This window comes from Zootoca vivipara, chromosome 4 (assembly GCF_963506605.1).
Source record: "Zootoca vivipara chromosome 4, rZooViv1.1, whole genome shotgun sequence".
Classification (NCBI taxonomy): Eukaryota; Metazoa; Chordata; class Lepidosauria; order Squamata; family Lacertidae; genus Zootoca; species Zootoca vivipara.
The window spans coordinates 37,264,227-37,289,429 of NC_083279.1; the positions used below are offsets into that span (position 1 = coordinate 37,264,227).

Genomic DNA, 25,203 nt, shown 5'->3' on the forward strand with positions numbered 1-25,203 from the left:
TTGGTAGTCGCTGAGAGAAAGGGCGGGGACTTTGTTAGCCGTTGAGGCCGGGAGGGCGGCGTGCTGTGTTTGTGCGGGTGTGCGTGCGCACGCTCGGCGGTCGGCTGGTGTTGGTTCCTTACCTCAGCCTTGTATCACGCGCTCCCTTTCTCCGGCGCCTCCGCCCACCCCCTACCCACTCGCGCTCTTGGTCTCGTCCGTTTCCCTCGCGTCGTTGCTGCTGCTGCTTCTACTACTGTACTGTACTTCTAGTCTGGTGCGGGCAGGACCATGGCGGATGTGAGTAGTCAAGAAAACGCGGGCGCGGAGGGGGGAAATTCCCGGCCCGTTTACATTATTATCCGCCGGGCTGAGGCGGTGGGTCTGTCGGGGCAGAACCGCGGGAGGAGCCGGTTGGTCAAAGAGATAGTGGCTATTGGGTTTATTTTACTTTACTTTTTGCTGCTTAGGTCGGTAAAGTTGAGGGGACTGGGTTGAGGGGATTTGAGGTAGAGCCTGTGGGGCGCCGAAAAAGCCGCACGGATATCCCCCAGCCCAACTCTTTCACAGGTGGGGAGTCTTCCTCAGGTGGCCCTGCTTGTGGCACAGCAGACACCCTTCTTGGGTGTGCCTTGGCTTCCCCCTTTTTCTTTTTTTAAAGTTATTTAAGAGAGAGATGAAATTCGACATTGTGCCTATTAGGCTCAGCCTCTTTGTAAGGCCTCATTAACGTCAAATGTGTCTGGGCTGCACAGTTCCACAACTCTGAGTTTATTGTTTTGGGTCCTTGGTTTTCGACTTTTCGATGTTTGGCCGTCACTTAACAACATTCTCTGACCTGGAAATGAGGCAGATGCTCTGCTGCAACTTAAGAAGGCAAACTATCACTTTTAGGAGGACCCTGTTCTGTAGAAGTTTGTGAAAATGGCATCTTTTATGTGCTCCTTTTACCTTTTCAGCAGGACACCAGGGCTTCATTAATAAGTGAAACCAGAAGACGCTTTGAGGCAGAATATATACAAGGTTGGTGCAGTATCAAAGCATTTTATTTGTATCTCACACCTGCAGTATTCCTGACATGGCAAATACAGGAATGGTGGCTTTTAAGCCCAGTAGCCCATTGTAGGCCAAATATGTTGTACTGGGTTAAAAAAAGAGGATTTTTTTATACTTGGAATGTTTGGACATCAAGGGACAGACAGCTTGAGTGAAATGCTACAATTTTATATGGCCGCCTCTAGTTAACCTTCACATTTTGCTTACTAGGTTATCAGTTGTTTACCAGACTTAGATGCCTCTGTGAGCGGAGTTTTCTTGTCTGCCAGTGTCAATCATTCATCTAATTTATTTAACACCTCAGTAGTATACAGTACATGGAATTCCTAGTTTTCCTAACCAAGCCAGCCCTATGTAACTACCACAAGGTTTCTTTGTCATGTACCTTTGCACCTTGCCCTGGGGCTGATGAGCCTTAACTAGCTATTGTTGGATGTGTTCCATTTTTAGTATGGGCAAGACTTGAAATAGTAGGGCAACACGATATGCATTCGAAACACTGAGTTTGTATCAACAATGCCATGTAGTATGTAATGACAAGCATATATTTTTTGTGTGTCCTACTTGTTTCTTGGCACTTCTTCCTTATGAGGAGCCTTGACTTCTCATCATAACTTTTCGTGATTTCTCCTGGTTTGGCTTGGTCATTGAGGCCATGTGCCATGCTACAGATCTCCTGATAGCTGCCCTTTCTCACCCTGGTAGATCCAATTACCAAAATTTTTATGGCTTGTCTGACACTTGGAAATGATCATACTTTTCTTGTGGGCCTTGTCAAAAGGCAGGGTGTACTTGCTGCATCATGAGCTGTCATTTTGACACATTTCCACTGATGGTTGCAGGGCAAACTCCAGTGCAGGCTGTATGAAAGGGGAAGTGAACATTTATTGCACATATATTAGTAAGAACAAGGCTATGTTCTCTTATTTGTTCTCTGACACTTACTTACTTTTATTAGTTAGCAATCCATCCAACTAGTTAATAGGTGTAGGTTGGTTGTCTTCCTAATAAACACATCCAGTTCAATATATTCTTTCACTGTGGTGATCCTCCCCATTAATGTGTCATTGTTCCTGCCTGAATCAGCCTTGACTTTCCATCACATACCGGTACTTAGGAATTTGTAGCCTAACTAAAAGCTACCTGCTTGTAAACTAAACACGTGAAGGATTGGGATGAAGTAAGTCTTGATGATTTTCCAAGCGAAGTTACAGGGAACCAGGCAGAGGGCCTTCTCAGTAGTGGGGCCCGTCCTGTGGAATGCCCTCCCATAAGATGTCAAGGACATAAACAACTATCTGACTTTTAGAAGAGATCTAAAGGCAGCCCTGTTTAGGGAAGATTTTAATGTTTGAAGTTTTATTCTGTTTTTAGTGTTCTGTTGGGAGCCGCCCAGAGTGGCTGGGGAAACCCAGCCTGATGGGCGGGGTATAAATATTATTATTATTATTATTATTGATAATAATATAGTTGTGTGAACTTCTGATACTGTGTGCATTGCTCAGTGAATGAAATCAAAAGATGTCTTAGTCAGGGGACACTTTTTTTCACTCTCGGATTCTTCCCTTTTCTGATCATGAGCTAGTGCAGAGCTTTCCAAACTGTGTGTTACAACACATTAGTGTGTAGGTGTGTTGCATGAACACTCCCCGTGCTCCTCCTGGCCTGGGGCTGGAAATGGGTTTAACCTCTGGTTTGCTAGTAAACTGAATTACGTTTGTCGCAAAATGATGCATGTCTAAAAGGTGTGTTGCCAACATGAAAAGCTTGGAAAGCTCTGAGCTAGTGTTTTTTAAAAAAGCCACAAACCAGTTACACAACCCTATTACATTGTAAGGACCTTTCCCTACCTGTAAGCATTTTTGGCGCGCCAAATGCAAACTTAACAAGCTTTTAATGACTTTTCCTGGTTTATCTTGGTCATTGAGGCTATGCTCCATATTACAGCTCCTGATATAAGCCATCTCCAGCCTGATAGTCCTATTTACCAACATTTCTGTGACTTGTTTGACACCTTACTAGGCCACAGTTGCCTTGTGGGCCTTGTCAAAAGGCAGGGTACACATACTAACATATATATTTTAATATATGTTAGTATTTTTATATATGTAGACACTTGATAATAAAACATATAAAGTAGGAATAACGTCTTTATTATCCCAACATGTTCTCTTAAAATTGTAGTATTCCTGCTCAAATTGTTGGGAAACATATGAACGTCTCAGTTTTAAATCTGGTCATATTTTCTAATACCGTTCTTATTTTATTGACCAGCAAAAACAGATAAATATGATTCTAGAGATACAGAGAGACTACAGCAAGATGATACCTGGGTTGATAATTTTCTAATATGGCGACATGATGTTGTGGACGACACATTAAAGATGATTGATGAAAGCTTTCAGTGGAGAAAAGAATATGCAGTTCATGGTAAGATGTTTGATTTCTAAGTGTAAAAGCAGTTGCTTTTCAAACTGCATTGCTACTTGTTCCACACGCACCTCTACTTGATAGTTATGTCCCTATGCTTCTAGGGTGAGTTGTTAATAAAAACAGCCTTTCAGTAAAGACATTACATTCTATATTGAGAAAATACTGCAAGTAAATACCGGTAGCAGCAAAGGAGAGCTGGTGTTTAATTAGTATGTATACAATTGTGTGCATCCCTGGCAAAGCCAACTATATAGAAATATTACTGCCCTAAATAATGTGGACACACACTATTTGGAGTTATGATGCTGTGTTTTGGTTGAAATAAATAACTGCCCTGCCCCCAAGTCTTGCTTTAGAACTTCAGAATTTTGTTATAGTATACCTATATGTGCTTATAACAATCTTGCTTTTCTGTAGACTTGACAGAATCTTCACTTCCAAAGCGGTTCTTTGAAACTGGTGCCATTTACCTACATGGTTATGATAAGGAAGGCTATAAAATCTGTAAGTCTGCCTGTTTATCTGCTTACTCATTTACAAGTAATGCAAATGTAATTATGGTTTCAGAGTGAAGAAAACTAAACTTTATGATAATACAGACAGTAACAGGTTATTAGCATCTATATTTGAGAAGTAATAAAACAATACTGAGGCCATATCACAGGGAGGTAGTTATTGGGCAATATTTTATTTAATGAAGGCATGCAAGGTATAAACACTTAATTAGCCCTTCGTTTTAGAAGACACATCTTCAGTATCATATGAAACTTTAACTATGCTCAAGCATATTCTGTTCAAAAGTGCTTATGTGTCTTTCCCTTTCCTCATTATAGCTTCTTGAAATTTGACTGATTTTGTACACTTGATTGCTAATTCTTCCACCTTTTGAAGAAGACCTTTGGTGGTTTCAATTTTTCAACATAGTGGATGCCTTAGGAAAGCATCTGATGGTGCAACCCAGTTCCATTGGAATAAATAAATGTTTATTGAATGGGACAAAGATTAGTGGGGTAGGAAAGCTGGAAATAATGGCAATATATTTCACATCTGCCAACCAATGGACCCCTTAGATTTCAGATAGTACGTGAGTAGATGAACCTAAAAAGCTCAGGACAAACATTTTCATGGCCCTCTAGCAGCTATGGTGGCTCATTTACCAGAAGTAATTTATTTATTGTTAACTCTGGAAGTGTATACCCGATTCTAACCAAACTAGGAGGCTCCCCGGCCCATGTACTATCTGAAACCAAAGGGGCGCATTGCCAGATGTTAAAAAAAAAAGGCAGCTCGACTACCTCACTAGATTGTTCTCTTAGGTCTGTAGCCCTATTCTTCTCCATGGGGCTCGCTTCTGAGTAGACATATATATGATTTTATAATAGATCATGTTTGTTTCGTTGAGAAATTTATATTTGGGCAAACCATATATAAGTTGATTTTAAAATCCTTTCCTAAAAGGACTTGCTCAGCATGAAGACATGTTTTATATCTTGCATTCATGCTTCAGAGCATGTGGGAGGAGGCAAAAATATAGATTCACATTTTTCTTTATGACGTCTTTCTTCTCTCGGTAAAAAAAATCTTCCAGGGCTTTAAAATAAAATGCAGTGAACAAAACTATATTATAACTAACGCATGATAAATAGAAATGTGTGTACCTTAGAAAATAAGAATATCTCCTTAGGAGATAGAAAGGTCAAGAATAAGGGCATAATCCAACCTGTGGGAGGGGGTGAGTTAAATTGTATAGAGGTGATGCTTCGCTTAGCCCTGCTGGCCTGCATCTTTTATGTGAGTAGGTTGAAGCTCTGAAGCAGCATTCTATTGGAACACACCTCTCAGCCTGATTGCTATGGCATTTTAAGGCTGCCTGATCAATCCCCACCCCACCCCAATCTATCTACTACTCTAGCAAATGTGGCAGGGCTTTGGATATGGTGGTTGCCTCACTGCTCTTAAAGCCCCATGGGGCAGCATCAAGGGTCTGGGTTGTGCCATAAGTAGCTATTAGGCAAACATGCATGTTTATTTCTGTTTCTCCCACCCCACTCCATTAGTTTGGTTCAGGGTGAAACTTCATGTAAAAGATTCTAAAACTCAGTTTGAAAAGAAGAAGCTAGTAGCCTTTTGGTTGGAACGCTATGCCAGAAGAGAACACGGAAAGCCTTTGACAGTGGTATTTGACATGGCTGAAACTGGAATTGGTAACATAGTAAGTATGCATATTACTGTTTTCCTGTTGATGTGTCTTAAACAAAACCTTTCCATTTGGAAAGTTATATACTGCCTTTATGAAGCCTTTTATAATGGAGTACTTAGATTTAAATTATTTGCCTTTCAGCATAAATCTAAGTGTTCTGGATTGACTTGTTTATGAATCACAGCCAAAACCAGTTGTTTAATAAGAACTATACTGAGTGTACTACTTACTTAATTAGCAGTAGAAAGTGATGCAATCATACATTCTGTTTTGCATCAAGGTTCAATTGATTTTCACAGGATTTAGGGCCTGTTCTCTCAACAGTATCAGAACTCTTAACCATTAAAAATAAAGGCCTTGACGTCTTCTATCCATGTAAACCTTGTTAAGACTGCCAGATGCTTCCTGGTACCACATATAAGATTTAGCCTGGATTTTCTTATACTACCTCAACACAGATGATACCATATCACAGAAGTATTTGTCAGCCCTATATACATAAAGTAACCCTTTAAACTGACCTGCATGTCAGTTTAGACCAGTTTGCATATATTTTATAGGGTTACTTCAGAATCATCTTGATATATAGTGGTACCTCAGTTTACGAACTTAATCTGTTCCGGAAGTACGTTCTTAAACCGAGGCAAGCTTTCCCTAATGAGGCCTTCCGCCGCCAGTGTGGATTCCGTTCTTAGACTGAGGCAAAGTTCTCAAACCAAGAGACTATTTCCAGTTTTGCAGAGTTTGCAAACCAAATCGTTCTTAAACTGGACTGTTTTTAAACCGAGGTACCACTGTATTTTCGAATAAGGTGAGATATTCTAACATTAAAAATGTTGAAGCACCTTCAGCACTGGAGCTGTTGAAGCTCTAAGTTGGGTTTAATCTTTTATTAATTGGTAATATGTCTTTATTTTAGGATATGGATTTTGTCCGATACATCATCAGCTGCTTTAAAGTTTATTACCCTAATTACCTCAGTAAGTATTATAATAGCATTTATATTATACTATAGATCTAGAAAATAAATGAAAAACAAGAGTTTCTAGAATCTGAGGGTGGTATCAACCATAGTAGAAGCTGGTTCCTGAAAATGGAAATTTGAGACAAAGTGGTAGTGTGAAGAGTTCATAGAAGTCTGAGGTATATTTTGAGATGCTCAGTGGATTCGAGCGCTGTTTGTCCCCCTGCCCCTGCCTAAATATTTTGTCTGCAAAATGGATCACAGTAGGCATAAAATAGATTGATCCCAGGAAATAAGTGGCACTTTTTTATAGCAGCAGAAAATAATTCTTCACAGCTGCCATGTTCACAGTATAGTCTTTTCAAGATTATGTCACAATTGGGAGGTTTCACTACCCAACAAATAAAGTATTTTCATTTCATAGGAAATTTGACAGTGCTAAAATGCTATATTAACCACAAAAAACCTCTTCTATTCATGCAGCAAAAATTGTGATATTTGAACTGCCCTGGATAATGAATGGTAAGTTAAAATTTTAACTTGTCTTATCTGGAAGGATTGTTAATGGGAGTTATATTTTATGCAAATTCTTTATTATTGTTAACAGGGAAATTTTTATATGATTTTAATGTTTTTGTATAGTGTATCTTGTGTCTTATTCTTTCCTGTCCCAAACATTTAGGGAAGGCAGTGACAGCTTTTTTTTAAAAAAAAAATCTAGCTATCAAATACCACCTAAAATATAGACTTCCAATATTTGCTACGATTACAACCCTAAGTCTCAGCAAGTTCTTTTAGGGCAGACCCACTGTACAGTACCTAACAAAACTAATGGAATGTAAGTTGTGATTGTGGTCTGTGTAAACAAAATAGTAGAACTCTTTTCAAACTACCTTTTTCTTACCCAGCTGCTTTTAAAATTGTGAAAAGTTGGCTGGGTCCGGAAGCAGTGAGTTTGCTGAAGTTGACTAATAAGAATGAAATCCAGGAGTATATCAGTGCTGAATATCTACCACCCTATATGGGTGGAACTGTAAGTATATTGCTGCTGATCTTAATGTTTCTATTATGTTGTGAAGGGGAAGTATAATAAATGTATAGACTGTACTGTACACAGTTTTGGAATTAAGTAAACAATTATAACACTGTACATTTGTTTTCAAAGATTGTGTTCTACTGTTTTGTTACTAATTTCTGGTTTTAGCTGTTTTTGCTATTTTTTCAATGGTCTTTTTCTGTGTTGTGTGATTGTTTTGACTGGTTTTCCGTCTTGTTATTATGACCCTCTTTGGGGACTGTGAAGTTGCAATTCAGCATATAAATAATTAAATACTGTTTTTAATTCTGTAGTCTTCACAGTCATCAAACCACCTTTTTCCAGAGTAGCAGTAGTATTGTTCTAGAGCAGGGATCATTTTTTTGGCTTCTTGGATGGATTGAGCCTACTAGGGCTTCCAATCCAGCCTGTAGTGTCACCTTTGAGACCACCTGCTTCCTGGGAGGGCAGACTTTCAGGCTCTCATTAAAGTGAATAATGATTTACCACTCAGCAGTGGAAGCTATCATGCAGTCTTCTGAAAGCACATACTATTCACATTTATTATATTCCTGCTTTGGGTTGCAACTTGAGTTTTAGATACTTTAATTCCATTAAACATCAACCATAATTTGTTAAAAGGCATCCTGTGCAGAAAATGCTGGAAATGCGATATGAACACCATTTCCCATCAATTATTAAGATTTGTGAGATAACAGAATTGCTGAATTAATACATATTAACTGGACATTAACCAGGTTGTATACCCAATGGTACACTAATGCTTTAATTTGCTTATATTCTTACGTAATTCCCTTAAACACTAAATGTAGCAATATAGTTATTGATGTTTTCTTCTGCTTAGAATGCACAGATAAAACCAGTCAGAGTTGAGGACCAAAGAATGATTTGGTAATTATGTTTATCTTTCACCACCATCTCGATAACACACTAACATCTTTGTATTATAGGATACCTTCAAGTATAGTTATCCTCCATTGGTTGATGATGATTTTCAAACTCCATTGTGTGAAAATGGACCCATGACTGGTGAAGATGAAGTTGAAACCAAAGAAGAAACAGACATGGATAACAAGGAGAGTCCAGATTCTAATGAAGAACAAGCACTTAATTCAAAAAAGGTATCCCTGGACTGAAGGTTACATAGGAAAGAATGATACAAAAAAGTATTTTATGGAAACCCTCCAAGCATTCAATGTTAAACTAGTACAGTGAATAAAGCCTAAAGTGTCATTGTTTGGTTATTATGTTCTTGCTGTCAGAATCAAGAAACCAGCCCAGAAAATCATAGAATTTTAGAGTTGGAAGGGACTGAGGGTAATCTAGTCCACCCCCCTGCAATGCTGAAATCTCAACTACAGCATTCCTGACAGATGGTCATCCAACCTCTGCTTAAAAACCAGCTCCTGCGGGAGACTGCTCCACTGTCAAACAGTTCTTACTGTCAGAAAGTTCTTCCTTATGTTTAGTCAGTATCTCATTTATTGTAACTTGAAGCCCTACTACCTTATTGAGCAGGAGAAAACAAGCTTGCACCATCTTTCATGTGACAGCTGTTAGTAATAACAACAACATTAACAACAATATTAAAAATTACATGCTGCCCATCTGATTGGGTTACCCCAGCCACTCTGGGTGGTGTCCAACAAATTAAAACACAATTTAGATTTACACAGTTTAGATACAGTCATACCTCGACTTACGAAGTCGAAGCCTCCGGAAGTATTTTTGGTGCGCACGTTCTGCGCAGAAGCGCAAAATCGCGCTTCACACATGCATCGTAGCAGCGCTTTGAGTTACGAAGACCTCGACTTATGAAGACGATCGCGGAACAGATCGTCTTTGTAAGTCGAGGCACCACTGTACTTGAAGATTGCAATCATATCTCCTCTCAGTCTCATCCATGCTAAACGTACGCAGCTCTCTCAACTGTTCCTCATAAGGTTTGGTTTCCAAACCCTTTATAGTCTTGGTCATCCGCCTTTGCACCCATTCCAGTTTATCAATATCCTTAAGTTGTGGTTCCCAGAACCGGACACAGTATTTCAGGTGTGGTCTGACCAAGGCAGAATAGTGTGGTACTGTTACAGAATAGTGTGCTACTATCATTGGGTGTAGAATCTGACATTTGTCCCTGTTGATATTTATTTTGTTAGTTTGGGCCCAGTTCTCTACAATATTTAAGGTAATTTTGAAACCAAATTCTGCCTTCAGCGGCATTGGCTACCCCTCCCAGTTTTATGTCATCTGCAAATTTGATAAGTATCCTCTCAGTTCCTTTGTTCACGTTGTTTATAAAGATGTTGAACAACAGGTTTGGGACAGAACCATGCAGCACCCCACTTAGCATTTTTTCCCAGGATGATGATCCTTCCCAGTACCCTAATTCTGTGCTTGTGAATGTGTTGCTTAGCTGTTAGCATTATGCACCAATTATCCAGGAATCCTAAGCAATCTTTCTGAGATACCAGAAGACTTTGCCTAGAGGAGACACTTCGCACACAAACACACACTTTCCTTATTTTACTTCATATGAGAACTGAAGTTACTTTGTGAAGCATATACACTCAGCAAAATTTGCATGCTTTAAAATATTGAGTGGTGGACACTTCATAAATGATTTAAGTGATAGAAAGTTTATCGACCTTTTCTTTTCCTGTGTGTTTGTCTATATCTGAGCTTAGGTAATGTCTGCATTAGAGTACCAGTAGTTTTGGTCCTGCAAACCTGAACAGAGAATCTATATAAGTTGTTGTTCCTACTTACTTACTTTTAGCCTTTTTCTCTCTCCCTAAAGTCCTAACTACTATCAGAGATGTCTCATTTAACCCTTGGTTTGGCAACTAAAGTGGTATCCATGTGATATGGTACTGCCTTGATAATATTTTGTCTTAATAATTTGGGTGCCTTATTTATTTGAGAGTACATGTTGAAAGTAACATATTTGGATCTACTGTACTGCTATTACAAGTAACGTCTATGTTCACTTTTTAAAAAGTACTGTGTATGGGTTACTATGGAGATAAACATAGTTTTTTTCTGCTAGATGTTCCTTTCCAGTTTGGGGCATTATAGTTACTTGAATGCTCTTACAGTTTCGAAAGCATGCACTATATTCCATCACACTCCTAGCATTTATTTATTCATGATCTTACATTAATATCCCACTTTCATTTTGTTATGGACCCCAAAGATAGTGTACATGTGAATCCCAGGTGGTCAGTTGCTCAGGCACTGACCAGACCCAGACCAATTTTCCAACTGTCAGTTACATAAAAAAAGAAAAAAAGGTTAAGACAATTCAGTCCATGTCTTCAATATAGTTACTTCATCATTCAGTCCTGCCAACTTTTCATTGATTTGGTCTGAAGTCTCTAGCTATTTTCCATTTCGTATCTCTGATTCATTTTCTTTCCCCGTTTTATCAAACACCGATCCTATCATTTTCAGTCACCAACTGTGGAAAAATACCAAGAGTCACTGGGAGATCCAGATGTACTTTTGCCATACTGGATATTATTAGCAACTCAGTCTACCTTAATATTTCCACCTTAAGACAGGCTATGGATATGATCTCTCACAAAAAATTCTTCCCTGCAGCTGGAGTAATGGCTGATGTACTTTGTTCTTTAGTGGCAAGAAACAGAAAAAGAGTTAAAGAATTTTCATACAGGGTATTCCTTCCTCTGTTTAATCTTTATTGCTAACCATAAATTAAGCTTTTTGCTCTGCCTTAGACACTTTAACGACTTGTTTTCCTTTGTGTTCTTAACAACAGGAAGCAGTACTTAGAAATTTCCAGATTAAATTTTCACCAGCTGATAGAGGGATCTCTCTTAAGTTTCGGTTTTGCTTGTCCCAGAAGTGTTTGAGAGGGGGTGGATCTTTCTAACTATGAAAGGTGCATAATGTCGATTTCTCAGCTTGCCAGCTCATTTTAACTCCTGTCTAAGCTGCCAGGCATAGACAGCAGAAAATGGCCTTGATCAAAGTATTTGAGGTTGCTCCCAGATCACTCTTATCTTCCAGACTTATGAATAGTCAGACCATCTGTCTGACTATTATCAATCACCACATGATTATCTCCTGTCAGAGGAGCGCTAACAGGACAGCCAGAACGCCATTCCTCTTGGGCAGGCATCCCCAAACTTCGGCCCTCCAGATGTTTTGGCATGTCATTTTACTTGATAGTAAAATATAATTAACTCCTGAATAGTGTTCCTTGTTTCTGTTTCCCTAGGCAAATTTTGCAGAACAAACTTCAAAATCAGAAGAGAGTGAAAAACAAGATTCCAAAACAAAAAATGCAAAGAAAGCACTAACCACTTTTAAAGGACCTTTATTGCACATCAGGTATTAGTAATAATTTCATTTAAAATGTAGATCTTTCCATATTGTTATATTGCTGTTCTGTGTCTTGAAAATTACTTGAATGTGAAGGGAAATATATTTGATATTTTAATAATTGTTTCACATCTGATTCGGAGGTCTTCTCTGAAGCTCATGATGTTTCTTTACGAAGGACACGGTGGTGTTGATGAAGTCAGGGTTCTTTTGGCAAAGAAGTTCAGACACCTAGATTTCTGATGAATTTGGAATATGTTGTGATGGATACACGTTTTATGAGTGTATTGTAGCTGCCTTCCCCCCCCCCCCTCCTCACAGCAGTATCCTATTATGTAGTCAGTTAGTGTTAGGTAGTTATAGTGTGGGAGTCAAATACTATACCTTGAATGGAGAAAAAAGAGATCTACAAAATTGCTCTGGCTTTAATTATTACTTTGTTAATTTGTATAGTGCAGAAAAATCTGTAAATTGAACTGTAACACCTGTTGTAATATAGATGTTTACTTTTACATATGCTGTAACATAAAATATGTAGAAAATATCCTGATGTGTCATAAGAATTTGGAAATGTGACTGTTTCATTAGAAATTTGAATTAAAGTTTTTGTTTATACAAATTGGTATCAATCTAGATTTTGGGGAAGCAGTGGAAAATCTGTAGCAGTTGCATTATATTGTGATGTTGATTACATCTGAAGTTTGTACCACATGGGTTTCTGAGCAGGTAATTGAAGATAATTTTTAGAAAGTGGATTTATTGGAACTCTATGGCCTAGAAACATTCCAACCTAAGAAACATTATTCAGAACTTCTAGCGTTTGATTTTGTCACTAAAATAAATTCTTCATGTGATTATAAATGAATGATTGAAATTTCATCACTTCCACTTGTCTTCCAGAAAAGGATTATTTCATTATTTCAGCCTAGTTATGTTATGTATGTTATGTATCTTCAGTTTAAAAAATATATCCGGTAGTAGGGCTGTGAAAGCGTTTGGAGAGTTGCTGCCATTCAGAGTAGACAGTACTGAGCTAGATGGACTAGTGATGTGATTTCATGTCAGGTAACACCATACATATATATATATATATTACTTACCCAAAAAGATGACAAATAGTTGTTTTGCCCTTGGCTTGTTGATGCTTCATGATACTTTGTTAAAATACATGTGTATTTTACAAAAAAAAACACATTTCTGAAAACTTGGAACACAAAATGATATGAGTAAAATACACGTATGAATTGCTTTTCAAGTGAAAATCACACTGAAAGGACTGTTAAAAGTATTTGACATTTAACAGTATACGTTGAAGGATTGGGTTAGAGCCTGTTAACTGACAGATAGTGTTCTAAATAAGCAGAAACTTTAAGAGAATGGATGAAGTTTGTAAACCTGTAATGCAAATACTTTAATACAAATTTGTGATTTTTCATTAGTCCAGCAGAAGAACTGCATTTTGGGTCCAAAGAAACTGGAGAGAAGAAATGCTTGATAGTTCTCACAAATGTGACCAAAAATACAGTGGCATTTAAGGTAAATATTGTGTTTATGTGGTGATTAACCTGACTGAATAGTAACCATAATAGCTGATGAAATGGTTTTCAGAAGGTATGCATAACTTTCTATGCCAAGCTGACAAAACTGTCAAACCAGGACTAGATAAACTATATATTTTTTATATTATACTGTATAACTGGATCTCATCAAATGTTTGTCACTTTAATATTGCAGTGAAATGCCAGATAATAGTGAAATATCAGGAAAGATACCCCAAGGAAGAACATGATATGCAGTTTATAAAGCTAATATGGAAACGTGTGTAAAACTTACATGGAAAGAGTGAGAAGGAGATCTTACTCTCCCATTATACTAGAACTTGAGGTGTCCTAATGAAGAATTAGCAGTACAGTGAGTTGAGAGCAGAAGAGTATATTGTTTTCTTTGGCTTAATTTACATAATTCATTACTTAGATTACATTTAAGAATAATTGGGTGTTATCATTGGTTATTTGTTATGGATAAGTGGTATCAACAATAAAAGGTTAGTGTGAAGTGTTCTTGTTCAGGGTTACAGTCTGGCACCCATATCTTCCTGTTGAGTAAACATGCAGAAAGTTCCCAGAACTCTTGCTGATTTTGCATCCTGTACTTCCCTCTTTGTGCTATTGCACTCTCTCTCTCTCCCTCACACACACAGCATTATGTGGCCACTGTGCATGCCAAGTCCCCATTGCAAACTTTGGGGTTCCCCCAAGCCTGATACCCCCACACACACACACACACACTTGGGAGAGTAAAGTTTGGCATTTTGCTGAAGTTAAATAGGAGATTAGTGTTCAAAAGGAAAATAACACAAATGGAGAATACTAATCAATTTTTTGTCCTGCTGGTAAGTTGTGAGCAGAATCTAGTCTTCTACCTTGTTAAATAAGAAAACTGGTAGCATTTAATACAGTTACACTTTGTTTAGGTTAGAACAACTGCTCCTGACAAGTACAGAGTGAAGCCAAGTAACAGCAGCTGTGAACCAGGCACATCACTAGATATAATAGTATCTCTTCATGGAGGTAAGTAAAATCTTGTACACTATTGTATGGATGAAATAAACAAGTTCTGTAATGTACATTACTGACAGCTGGAATTCTATGTACATGTACTAGAACATAAGCATTTGTTGTTGTTTAGTCGTTTCCGACTCTTCGTGACCCCATGAAACCAAATAACTTCAGATTTCATATGACTGCTTCTGTCTAGTCCAAATCTCCCAGTTCAACCTTTTCACTCATCCCCAGATGAGGCCTGTTTGCAGTCCCTTATAGGTAGAATTCCATAGGCCAAAATTTGAACAAAACAAACCCTAATAAAGTTCATTGGTCAATCTCTTTATAAACCTCTATCATTACTAGCCTGTTTCTAAAAATTCTATTGTTCATCATGCTTCCTGTAAATATGCAAAAAGTTAGCTACTGATTAACAAATAAATATACTGTTAGAGGCCTCGGATTCAAGTTGTGTACTATTTAAATGACCATTTTTTTGCTTATCAAAGCTTTGACATTTAGGGACATATTTCAGATAAGTAGCAGCCTTACTGATGTACCATAAATATATTTGAGTTATTTTGTAGAATGATTAGGAGTGCACTTGGATTGATGTTGCTATCTCATACACACACACACACACACACACACACACACACATCATTTGATTCTTTTTTGTTTGTGCATAGTGTAAACATATTGAGCCCTGCCCTAGAGAATTTAAGAATTCAAAATATACTGGATCCTATAAAAATGTGGGGGGGGGGAGGGAGTGAGAGACTTAGAATGTATACCACTTGTGTTTGAAAAATTACAGCAACTAGATTTTAGAATTTATTTTAGGACAGCTGTGTGATAGGTATATGGTAAAATAAATTCATCCCGAATTATTTACCAGTATATGCCCCATGAATCTGCTGTAGATCTGGGTATTTTCATGACCCTACAATTAGCTTATGTCCACCAGGGCTTGTTACGAGATCTGAACACAAGTTACAGGATGCAATTTGAACCCACATTCATGCTTTGGAAAACAGCCCAATTCACACCACAGTACTTCAGATTGACACAAAGTCTGAATCCCACTTCGGAGAAATGATTCTTTCTGCCTTTCTCTGCTACTATTATGGGGATTTTTTGTTATTTTTTAAAAAAACAACAACAAAACTATCACCTACCTACCCACCCATGCCCACTTTTGACCAAAGTGAATAAAATTTGCTGAGTAGATAAAGTCTGCCAATTACAAGGGGCACCTTGTAGATTGAGATTAAGGGGGGCACCTATAAATGAAGGGGTGAAATTTGTAGGCATGGAAGCCTCATTTGAGGGGACAAATCCAACAAGGTTTCAGAAGGATGGCAGCAAGTGGCTTTCTTGCAGGTACAGCCTTTATAGTTTTACATTTTAATCTCTGAATTTATCTTCTACTCTTTCATAACTTTTGTGAATTGGCAAATTTTGTTCAGTGCTTCTAATTGTTGCATATCTTCAGTAACAAACTAGCTGTTTGTATATGTACTGGTAGGTATAGTCAGGGGTGTGGATTTTTTTGCTCGTAGTCTATAAACTTTTGAAATAACTGCTTTAATCCAAAGGAAGTAAAATTGTCATGTTGTTTAAACAGGTTGTGCAGCTTCCCTGCAAGACCGTTTTTTGATTATGGCAGCAGAAATGGAGCAGTGTTCTGGAACAGGAACACAAGAACTGGGTCAGTTTTGGAAGGAAGTTCCAAGAAACAAAGTGATGGAACATAGGTAAGCATTTCATGTTGTTTTGAGGGACATATTGAGCTGCCTATGCAACTGAAAACAAGTGTTCCTCTGCTTAGTACAGGGGTCAGCAACCTTTTTCAGCCGTGAGCCGGTCCACCATCCCTCAGACCATGTCATGGGCCGGACTATATTTTGAAGAAAAAAATCAACTAATTCCTATGCCCCACAGATAACCCAGAGATGCATTTTAAATAAAAGGACACATTCTACTATGTAAAGACATGCCGATTCCCGGACCGTCCATGGGCCGGATTTAGAAGGCGATTGAGCCGCATCCAGCCCACGAGCCTTAGGTTGCCTACCTCTGGCTTAGTATCTTGGTAGGTGAAATTTGCCACAGATAGGCATGGTGTGTGATAAAGAATGACTTGTTGGTTCCTTCCAGATACAGCTCTTTGAAATATTTACTGCTAGTGTTTATAGTTACAAGTATGGTATATATGTAAAAATGATTTAAGAAGAGGAAAGTTGCTAGTAACTAACTGCCTGTTCTAGAGTACAGAGCAGCTTTTAAATATTTTTTTTTAAAAAAGCTACTGGCAGAAGAGTAATGCAGCATGTGTAGCCTGCTGCAGAACATGCATGGCAAGCTTTACCACACAAAAAACCCTCAGAGCCTCTGTCATGGAATAAGAGACAGGAAGATAGAGGAATCGGCTAGACTGGTAAAGAAAAAGCGATTTATATGTGTTGTATGTGCAATATAACTTTGTGCCACCAGATGGCGACATGGAGTCCCGTTTTTCTCTACCTGTTTTCCCTGTTCAAATTTACAAAGCTTTAAACTGAAATGCTTCTTTGATGTGTCTAGATCCAGCCAGAATCATCTATTGCCCTTCCAAGCCTCCTTCCTTTCCCTTTCAAATCTAGTACATGTGCACAGCTGAAGATGAGATCCAGTCTCCCAAATAGTGTTCTCATCACTCCCTTTCAGATTGTGTTCTCCCTAGCATGTCACTGTCTGTAGCTAGTCAGTGCCTATACAAGCTTACCAAACCATTACCATTTATGTTTTGTGCAGGTAATCTTGTCCTTCTGATTGCTGGTTCCTCAGCAATATGGTTAGGTTTCCCTTTGAGTCCAGCACTGTTATAATTGATGATCTTCTCTTTGTTGGTCACTGTGGTGGGCAGGGGCAAGGAAGGGAAGCAGAAATAAAGGCTGCATCATTGAACATATGAAACAAATACCAGCAGGGAATGGAATCTATGAAGCAGAAGAGGCTTGGAGAAAGAAAGAAAAAATAACCATGTCCTCTTACAATTGTACTACATTTCACTGCTCTGTTGTTTCTATTTGTTCCAGGTTAAGATGTCATGTTGTGGAAAGCAGCAAACCTTCTTCTTTAACAATAAATGAAAATTCCTTCAATATTCCTGCAAAAACGAACGAAGATTTACACGTACAGGTAACACTTGTGCATATTAATATATAGCTTCCAGCTGGATCTGTAGGAATATGCAGTGCATTGGGGGCTTTCAATATCCTCCTTCCTCCTGTAGCCTTTACTGCCCTTGGAAACCTGAAGAACTGAAGGTTGGAGACTCCCCTCCAGGGTGACTATTGCTGTATTCTAAGGAGCTGCTCTTAAAAAAAAAAAGATAGGAAACCAGGACAGAAAGAAATGAAGTACTGTATTTCTTTACAGAGCACAGTTAAATTATGTAACTGGCCATTAGGCCATGTAGTGGCCACAGTATCTAATGTCAGGAACAGTAATAGTGTTAAGGAAAGAGCTATGACAGGCATCCCCAAACTTGGCCCTCCAGCTGTTTTGGGACTACAACTCCTATCATCCCTAGCTAACAGGACCAGTGGTCAGGGGTGATGGGAATTGTAGTACCAAAACATCTGGAGGGCCGAGTTTGGGGATGCCTGTACTATGAATGTATGGCTAGCGCATAGCATGCTTTCAGAGACTTAGGCCTTACTTATATAGTAGAACATAGGCATATTTTCAGCTAACTGATAAAATACATGTTAGGCATTAAAATTGTGTGATTATTATTATTTGTTTACTCCCCCCCCTTTCCAGCTAACACAATTATTGCAAGCTAATAAAAGACTCCGAGAACAGATTGATCGTTGCGTCTGGTTCCAGCAATTGACTCTCTTGTTTATGTTTCTATTACTGGCCAGTACTACCTTTTGTTTCTACTTGTATGCGCCAAGGAGCTAAGTATCAATGCTTCGTACGATAAGCCCTCTCTGCAATTCACTTGGAAAAGGCAAAAGAACCAGTACTATGAAACTGCCAAAAAGGAGATCTATATGAGACTCTCCAGGAACTGTGAATCACAAGATTGTGATCTATGCCTTTAATCAACAAGTAGAGTGACTTTGTTGATATTTATTAAAGTACAGGAAGTAAAACAGGATATTAAAGGAGTCATTTTCACTGGGAAACCTAATAACTGTTACAGAACAAAAGATGTTTATGACTTAATGTATTTTTACTTTTATTTCTGTCATGCAGAAGTATACAAGATGTATCAAAACAATTTGTGCATAAAATGTATTTCCCTTGAAATGAAAGTGCAAATTAGTAACAATATAGGAAAGCCTCACCTATGCTATTTGTACATAAAAGGAAATGATACACATTGAAATTGAAGAACTGCATTCTGGGGGTGGTGGTCTTTATTCTTGCTCACTCCCCCCACCCTCTGAAATTATTACAGATATTTAAGATTATACTATTTTGCATTGAATACCTTGTAGCCATAATTGCCTGGAAATGCCTGCAATGGTTCCAAAGAGCCAAAATAAAAGTTAGTTTTTCCAAGAATGCCATAGTACATTACTATATATCATGATACATGAAAAAGAATTGTGCAGGAACACAACTCTCCATTCTTCAGTGTGTCTTAGTCTACAGAACTAAACTAGCTAGTTCAGGAGTGATATTATGCCATGAAATTTTACTGTCAGTTTCCCACTAGGTTGGTGTTCTCCTACAATTCAAGGACAAATAGAGCACCATAAATTATTTGTAATTAAGTTTGGAATAATTCCTGTAAGTGTAGTTTTTTCAAATATGTGTTGTAAATCACGTGTGATATGGAAGAAAAGTAGGAAGACACAGGTATACAGAGGAATTGCAAATAGTGCTTTTTGAAAACCATTACAAGAAAGCATTCTAAAAGATGACGAAAAACATTCCCAGTTAAACATTCCTTTTACATAACTATAACACTGCTATATGAAATTTAAGAGAGTGCTCATGTTTTGGTTAACATTTAATCTTTTGTAAATCAGACAAGTTGTAACAATCCATGGTACAGTAAGTCATGTTTGCAGATGCAGTCCTAAGATCAGTTCTCAGCGCTTCTTTCTGCTGTAGAATAACTTGAAGCAAAAAATCTAAACCAGCCTGTACTCGCAATTGGGCACTCATTGGTAATGCTCTGGAGCATACAGCATTTGCAGGGACTTCCTCTTTCCTTCTGCGTATGAGAACCTCTAGGTGCACATAGGCACCTTTTCCTACACTCTTCAGCTGTTCCTGTTTTATGTAAAGGGGAAAAAATCCCTGAGTAGCTGAGCTTCTGCAAGTGATGTTGCTTCACTCCAGTGGCACTAAGCTCTCATAATTGAGGCCATAATTTATATCACATACTACTTCTTCCACTACAGTGTATCTCACCTTGATAATGCTGCTCACTCTTATGGGTTCTTGTATTTTATTTTTAATTTATTAGTAATAATTTTGTGGGAAATGCAGTTTTACAAGTTAAACAAATTTTCAGCTATTGGTTTCAGTAGATTAAGCACGTATATCTATTTGACTGTTACATTAATGTGTAGAATTTGGCTATGTTCATTTAGCTAAGCTTGAAATTAGAGAGGATGACAGCAGATTTATTTGGCTTGTTATAATAAATTTATGAGTCTGCTGCCTTCCTATATGGTGCCACCTTGTTTCAAATCCCAAACCCTAGGAAGATGGGTCTCTTGCTACCTACTCATTTTACTGAAACATTCACCAAAGGTTTTGATCACTGAATTGACTTTTATAAAATGGAACATATTCTAGACAATAAAATGCAAGGTGATTTTAGTCAAGCATTCAATGATACAGGTATGAAATGCTTTTACAGAATTTACCTTTGTGCCCATGGATTTGTTCTGTATTGGCTTATGGTTTCAGCTGATCATAAGAAACATATCTTTCTTATGCAAGTCACTTCATATTTCACAAACAAGCCAAAACTATTTGATTAATTGGTCTCTCATCAGTTGTGTTACCTTCAGTTAAATTCTATTATTGTACCGTAGTTCCTCAGTAAGGAACAAAATATAGAATAATTCAAGTCTCAAATTTTTATTATTTTTTAAAATGCTTATCAGTGAGTTGGATTAGATTTAATTCCACTTTGTTAAATGTTTTCAGAATATATTCATAAGCATATGCCAATTAATGCTCTTAATGGTTTGGTGCTTCAAATATTTTCAGTATTTTATTACTGTATTCATATTTTCTATGTAAAATTGATCAGATAGATAATGTTTTATATTTTAATATGTTATAAATAAATAACTGCATTTGTGAAACAAAAAGGAAAAATGGGTTCATTGTAATTCTTAACAGACACAGTTTGGACATTTCAAAGTTCAGTTACGTTTCTTGCTCTTTTTTATTGTATTTTAAATGAAATATTACATTGCCCTTCCATTCTACCTCATTTGTAACTTAGAGAAAATTCTTCAAGTTGTATAGCCCCATCGACTTTAGTACAATACAAATAACCAGCCTTTAGCACATGCTGCTAGGTTGTGTTTGTGTTATGTGCCCTTTCCCCCCATTGAACACATGCCTTTGCCTTTTATAGAACCAAAGGGCTGCAGGTTTTATTTCTGAGCAAATAAGCATAATATTGGGATGTTAGGAAAAGCATGTTCTCCTAGGTCTGAAAAAGAGGGACATGAGAGAAGTGTCCCTGGGTATGACCAGCCAAAGTTCAGACAAATAGTAGGTCAAGCATCTCGGCAATTTTACCTTTTCCTTGCCACTGCTACCCATTTTCTGGAAGTACCCTCTGTTTTCACTTATGCCCTAAAAAGGTAAAGGGGCCCCTGACCATCAGGTCCAGTCGTGTCCGACTCTGGGGTTGCGGCGCTCATCTTGCTGTATAGGCCGAGGGAGCCGGCGTTTGTCCGCAGACATCTTCCGGGTCATGTGGCCAGCATGACAAAGCTGCTTCTGGTGAACCAGAGCAGCGCACGGAAACGCCGTTTACCTTCCCGCCAGAGTGGTCCCTATTTATCTACTTGCACTTTGATGTGCTTTCGAACTGCTAGGTGGGCAGGAGCTGGGACCGAGCAACAGGAGCTCACCCCATTGCAGGGATTCGAACCGCCAACCTTCTGATCAGCAAGCCCTAGACTCTGTGGTTTAACCCACAGCGCCACCTGGGGTCCCGCACTTATGCCCTACTCTCAGCCAAAACGTAGAAGAAAACAACTTCATTACCTCTTCCCCTCTTGAACTTTGAAATTTGTTTCTCAAAAAATATGAGGGCAGGTTGTGCTTTTAACTTTCTGTAAAAACCAGGCCACAGAATGACTCAGAAGCTTAGAGAGTCTCAAGACAGCTTGTTGATGTCATGTTCCAACTCGGGAATGTGAGAGTGCAACCAAAATCACCCCAATCATCTCATTATTTGGGTTACACAGAGAGCTGATGAACAACTCTAGTACAGAGCATACAGCTCATGTGACTTCAGTTCCTTCCCTCCCTTGCCCATCAACAAAGCACTTTAATCAGCTGTAAACTTGTACATTTTTAGCATTTCCTTCTTAATTGTGTTGGGTTTGGGTACGCTAGCATCTTTCCTTTGAAATATAGCATTGCCTTTCCCTCCTTAGTTCTAGGGCTTGGCACTGACTGGGAAGAAGCAGCTGCAAAAAGAATACATGAATCAGCATGATAATAGGTAAATTTCCACTACCAACACTGGGTTTCTACTTGAAAGAGCCCAACATTGGTCAGTGCCAATTCTTGCTAAAACATGTACATGCTAGCTGCTACTGCCATCACTGACCCTTCTGACCAGAGACGCACACAGAGTTTACAGTAAAGGTAAAGGGACCCCTGACCATTAGGTCCAGTCGTGACCGACTCTGGGGTTGCGCGCTCATCTCGCATTATTGGCCGAGGGAGCCGGCGTATAGCTTCCAGGTCATGTGGCCAGCATGACAAAGCCGCTTCTGGCAAACCAGAGCAGCACATGGAAACGCTGTTTACCTTCCCGCTGTAGCAGTTCCTATTTATCTACTTGCATTTTGACGTGCTTTCAAACTGCTAGGTTGGCAGGAGCTGGGACCAAGCAACGGGAGCTCACCCCGTCACAGGGATTCGAACCGCCAACCTTCTGATCAGCAAGCCCTAGGCTCAGTGGTTTAACCCACAGCGCCACCTGGGTCCCTTTAGAGTTTACAATGGGGGTGCCCAAATGCCATACTACATGTTTGGATGGAGGATTTACTAGTGGCCCAAACTCTCAACCAGCAGAGAAACCATTTGTTCTTTGGATATTCTTAAATGGCTTCGAGTATTCATCCTCTTCACTCTCCCCACCTTTTCTACTGGAGCTTCTGTTTCAGACACTCATGAGCTGATGGGACAATGGAGTGCTCCAGGATTCCTACCTACCCCCCTCTTAAGACAAGTTCTCAAAGTTACCATCTCCTCCAAGGAGCCTAATCTCTGGAAAGCCAGGCAGAAGTCAACCAGCTAATAAAATATGTAAATAAATGCTTTCTTAACTATGAGGAACACTAATGAAAAATGCTCAATATAGGAACGAGTTGCCTGTGGCCCCACAACACCAACAGCTTACTTTAGGAGGAGGAGGAAATCACTTCCAAGTAATAACAGCTTGAAGAAAAGCTAAAACACCTGTTCTACAAACCCTGGGTAGGAAAGCAAGAAATTGGGAGTGTCATTTCCCTGGCAGGAACACCAAAAAAAGAGCTCAAAACAGAATGTCGGGGCTTCTTGCTAGCGATAGTGCTATTGACAAATTGCTCCAAGAGAAAACAAATTACTGCAAACGGCATCATTTGTGTAAAACTTACCAGAACATGCAGAGGGGCTGCGAAACACGAAAAGAGCGAGGTGATGGGTGGTTCTTCCTCCTTTGTATGCAGTTCATTGTCTGTCTGAATAGAAATGACAAGCTCACTAATTCATTAGGAAACTTCTGCAGGGTGAAGTAGTGACTGATCACTACCATGGAGTTCAAACACAAGTACCAGGAGCAATTGCCACCTCCTACGCTTTTGTTTCCTGTACAACAAATTATTTGACAGGTACTCCAAACGATGCCACGACCAACTCCTTGCTCAAACAGGAAAAACTAGATTATTGAATACGATGCCAGGCAAAAGCTTGCTGTCTTAACATCCTGTTACTGCTTTGGATATGCAAAGTGCTGGACTTATTACAAATCTGAAAGCCGGCAACAAATTCTATCACTAAAATGTGTATTTGAGGAATTGTTTGTTCCAGGAATGGACCTGTGGCTCTTCAGATGTGGCTGGACTCCCAACTCCCATCAGACCCAGTCAGTGGCCAGGGATTATGGGATTTCCATTCCAAAAACATCTGGAAAGCCACAGGTTCCTTGCTTTAGACATTGCATGCAAAACAGCTACAACATAAAGCATATGCCAAACAGTGAAAAACAGAAGAATATGATGGCAATGAGGTCTTTTCCTCGATGCCAAGAGAGCCTGGCATTGAGGCAAAACCATCTACTCTTTGTTTCGTCATGCCTGTTTTACTAGCAAGGGACTCTTCTTGAGAAGCATAACAATGAGCCATGACTGGGTTTTCTTCAGCTAAATCTTAGAGTAGACCCACTGAAATTAATCTACCAAAGTTAGCCATGTCTATTGCCTTCTCTGACCTCTGGCTTTGCTGGCTGGGGCTGATCGAAGTCTGCAGTATCAAAAGCTCCTTAAACAAACAGCCTCATTAAAGAAATTGTACATTTCCCCAGAGATTGCCACCTGCAATATTGACGCAAGTGCCTAAAAGGTATCAGAACATACTACAAACAGCTGATTTCCATCCCAAAAATAAACCAGCTAGTAGTAACCACAGCAGTCATCCTCTGAACCACATCCAGTCATTCATCTCCAAATAGCAAGTTCATTCTTTATCATTCAGTGTCTACAAAATCACAATCACTTTGCAAACACCCACTCCAGCTCTATAGATTGCAGTTTGCACTGAATGTTGCTTAACTGTATCCTTTCAACAGGCCACTCCAATGGAAACTGGTCCTGCTCCACATGTGTTTTCAAAATAATGAGATTCAATGCATTTCTTTTCCTCCATCTTTTAAGACTATTCTGCCCCAAACTACTAATATCAACAGTAGCATTGATGCTCAATTTTTTATTATTTCACTAATAACTTTGTTAAGTGCTAACAATTAGCAGTTTGGATGCAAAAGTATATTTCAAGAAAGCAATGTGCGGTAAATCAAACTAAGATCTTGGAAATTCCCTTGCAATCCATTGTACAGAAAGGGTGGGAATTTGATTTTACTGTTCTACAGTTTCTGTACCCAATAGCCAGATCCTGTGTTTCTGATTTAAATCAATCAGCACAGCCAGCTTTTATCAAGCGGGATTAAGTTTTCAAGTGTTTCTGCTTTTGCAGACATCAGGTAAAGCCTTTTGAAATATTCTTTAGTGTGGATGTTTAAAGGATTGTACAGCTTGGCTGACAGGATATGAAAAAGAAGGCACCGGTAATTATCTCAGGAGCACACTGGACTGTATCTCCCTTGCTATTCTTGTTCGACAAGGGGCTAGCTGTGGATCAGGAGCAATGCTCG

The 25,203-nt window shown here is 38.9% G+C and overlaps 1 protein-coding gene and 1 long non-coding RNA gene across 4 annotated transcripts; one reads left to right on the top strand and one right to left on the bottom strand.

Annotated features, from left to right (window-relative positions):
- Window positions 1–62: 62 nt before the first annotated feature.
- MOSPD2 (motile sperm domain containing 2) lies at window positions 63–19,754 on the top strand. Of its 2 annotated transcripts, none has more exons than XM_035114828.2 (15): window positions 63–279; window positions 939–1,002; window positions 3,310–3,465; window positions 3,886–3,972; window positions 5,526–5,680; window positions 6,588–6,648; window positions 7,116–7,154; window positions 7,541–7,665; window positions 8,640–8,810; window positions 11,930–12,042; window positions 13,473–13,569; window positions 14,507–14,603; window positions 16,204–16,333; window positions 17,657–17,759; window positions 18,387–19,754. In XM_035114828.2, exons 1-15 carry the CDS (start codon window positions 271–273, stop codon window positions 18,528–18,530), a joined length of 1,551 nt encoding a protein of 516 aa, XP_034970719.1. In that variant the 5' UTR covers window positions 63–270; the 3' UTR covers window positions 18,531–19,754. The 2 variants fall into 2 exon arrangements, with proteins under 2 accessions (XP_034970719.1, XP_034970720.1); XM_035114829.2 differs by having other exon boundaries at window positions 942–1,002.
- On the bottom strand, window positions 12,296–24,584 carry LOC118084819 (uncharacterized). Of its 2 annotated transcripts, XR_004692579.2 has the most exons (3): window positions 24,265–24,584; window positions 23,432–23,515; window positions 12,296–17,727 (listed from the first exon to the last, which is right to left on the bottom strand). It is a non-coding gene; the product is annotated as an uncharacterized LOC118084819 (long non-coding RNA). The 2 variants fall into 2 exon arrangements; XR_009557453.1 differs by lacking the exon at window positions 24,265–24,584 and having other exon boundaries at window positions 23,432–23,632.
- Between the last annotated feature and the right edge of the window lie 619 nt (window positions 24,585–25,203).

Bases quoted from the DNA above. Each gene is read 5' to 3' on its own strand.
- MOSPD2 (XM_035114828.2), top strand. The intron at 13,570-14,506 runs GTAAATATTGTG...CACTTTGTTTAG, and splicing joins AAAATACAGTGGCATTTAAG to GTTAGAACAACTGCTCCTGA. The intron at 14,604-16,203 runs GTAAGTAAAATC...TTGTTTAAACAG, and splicing joins AATAGTATCTCTTCATGGAG to GTTGTGCAGCTTCCCTGCAA.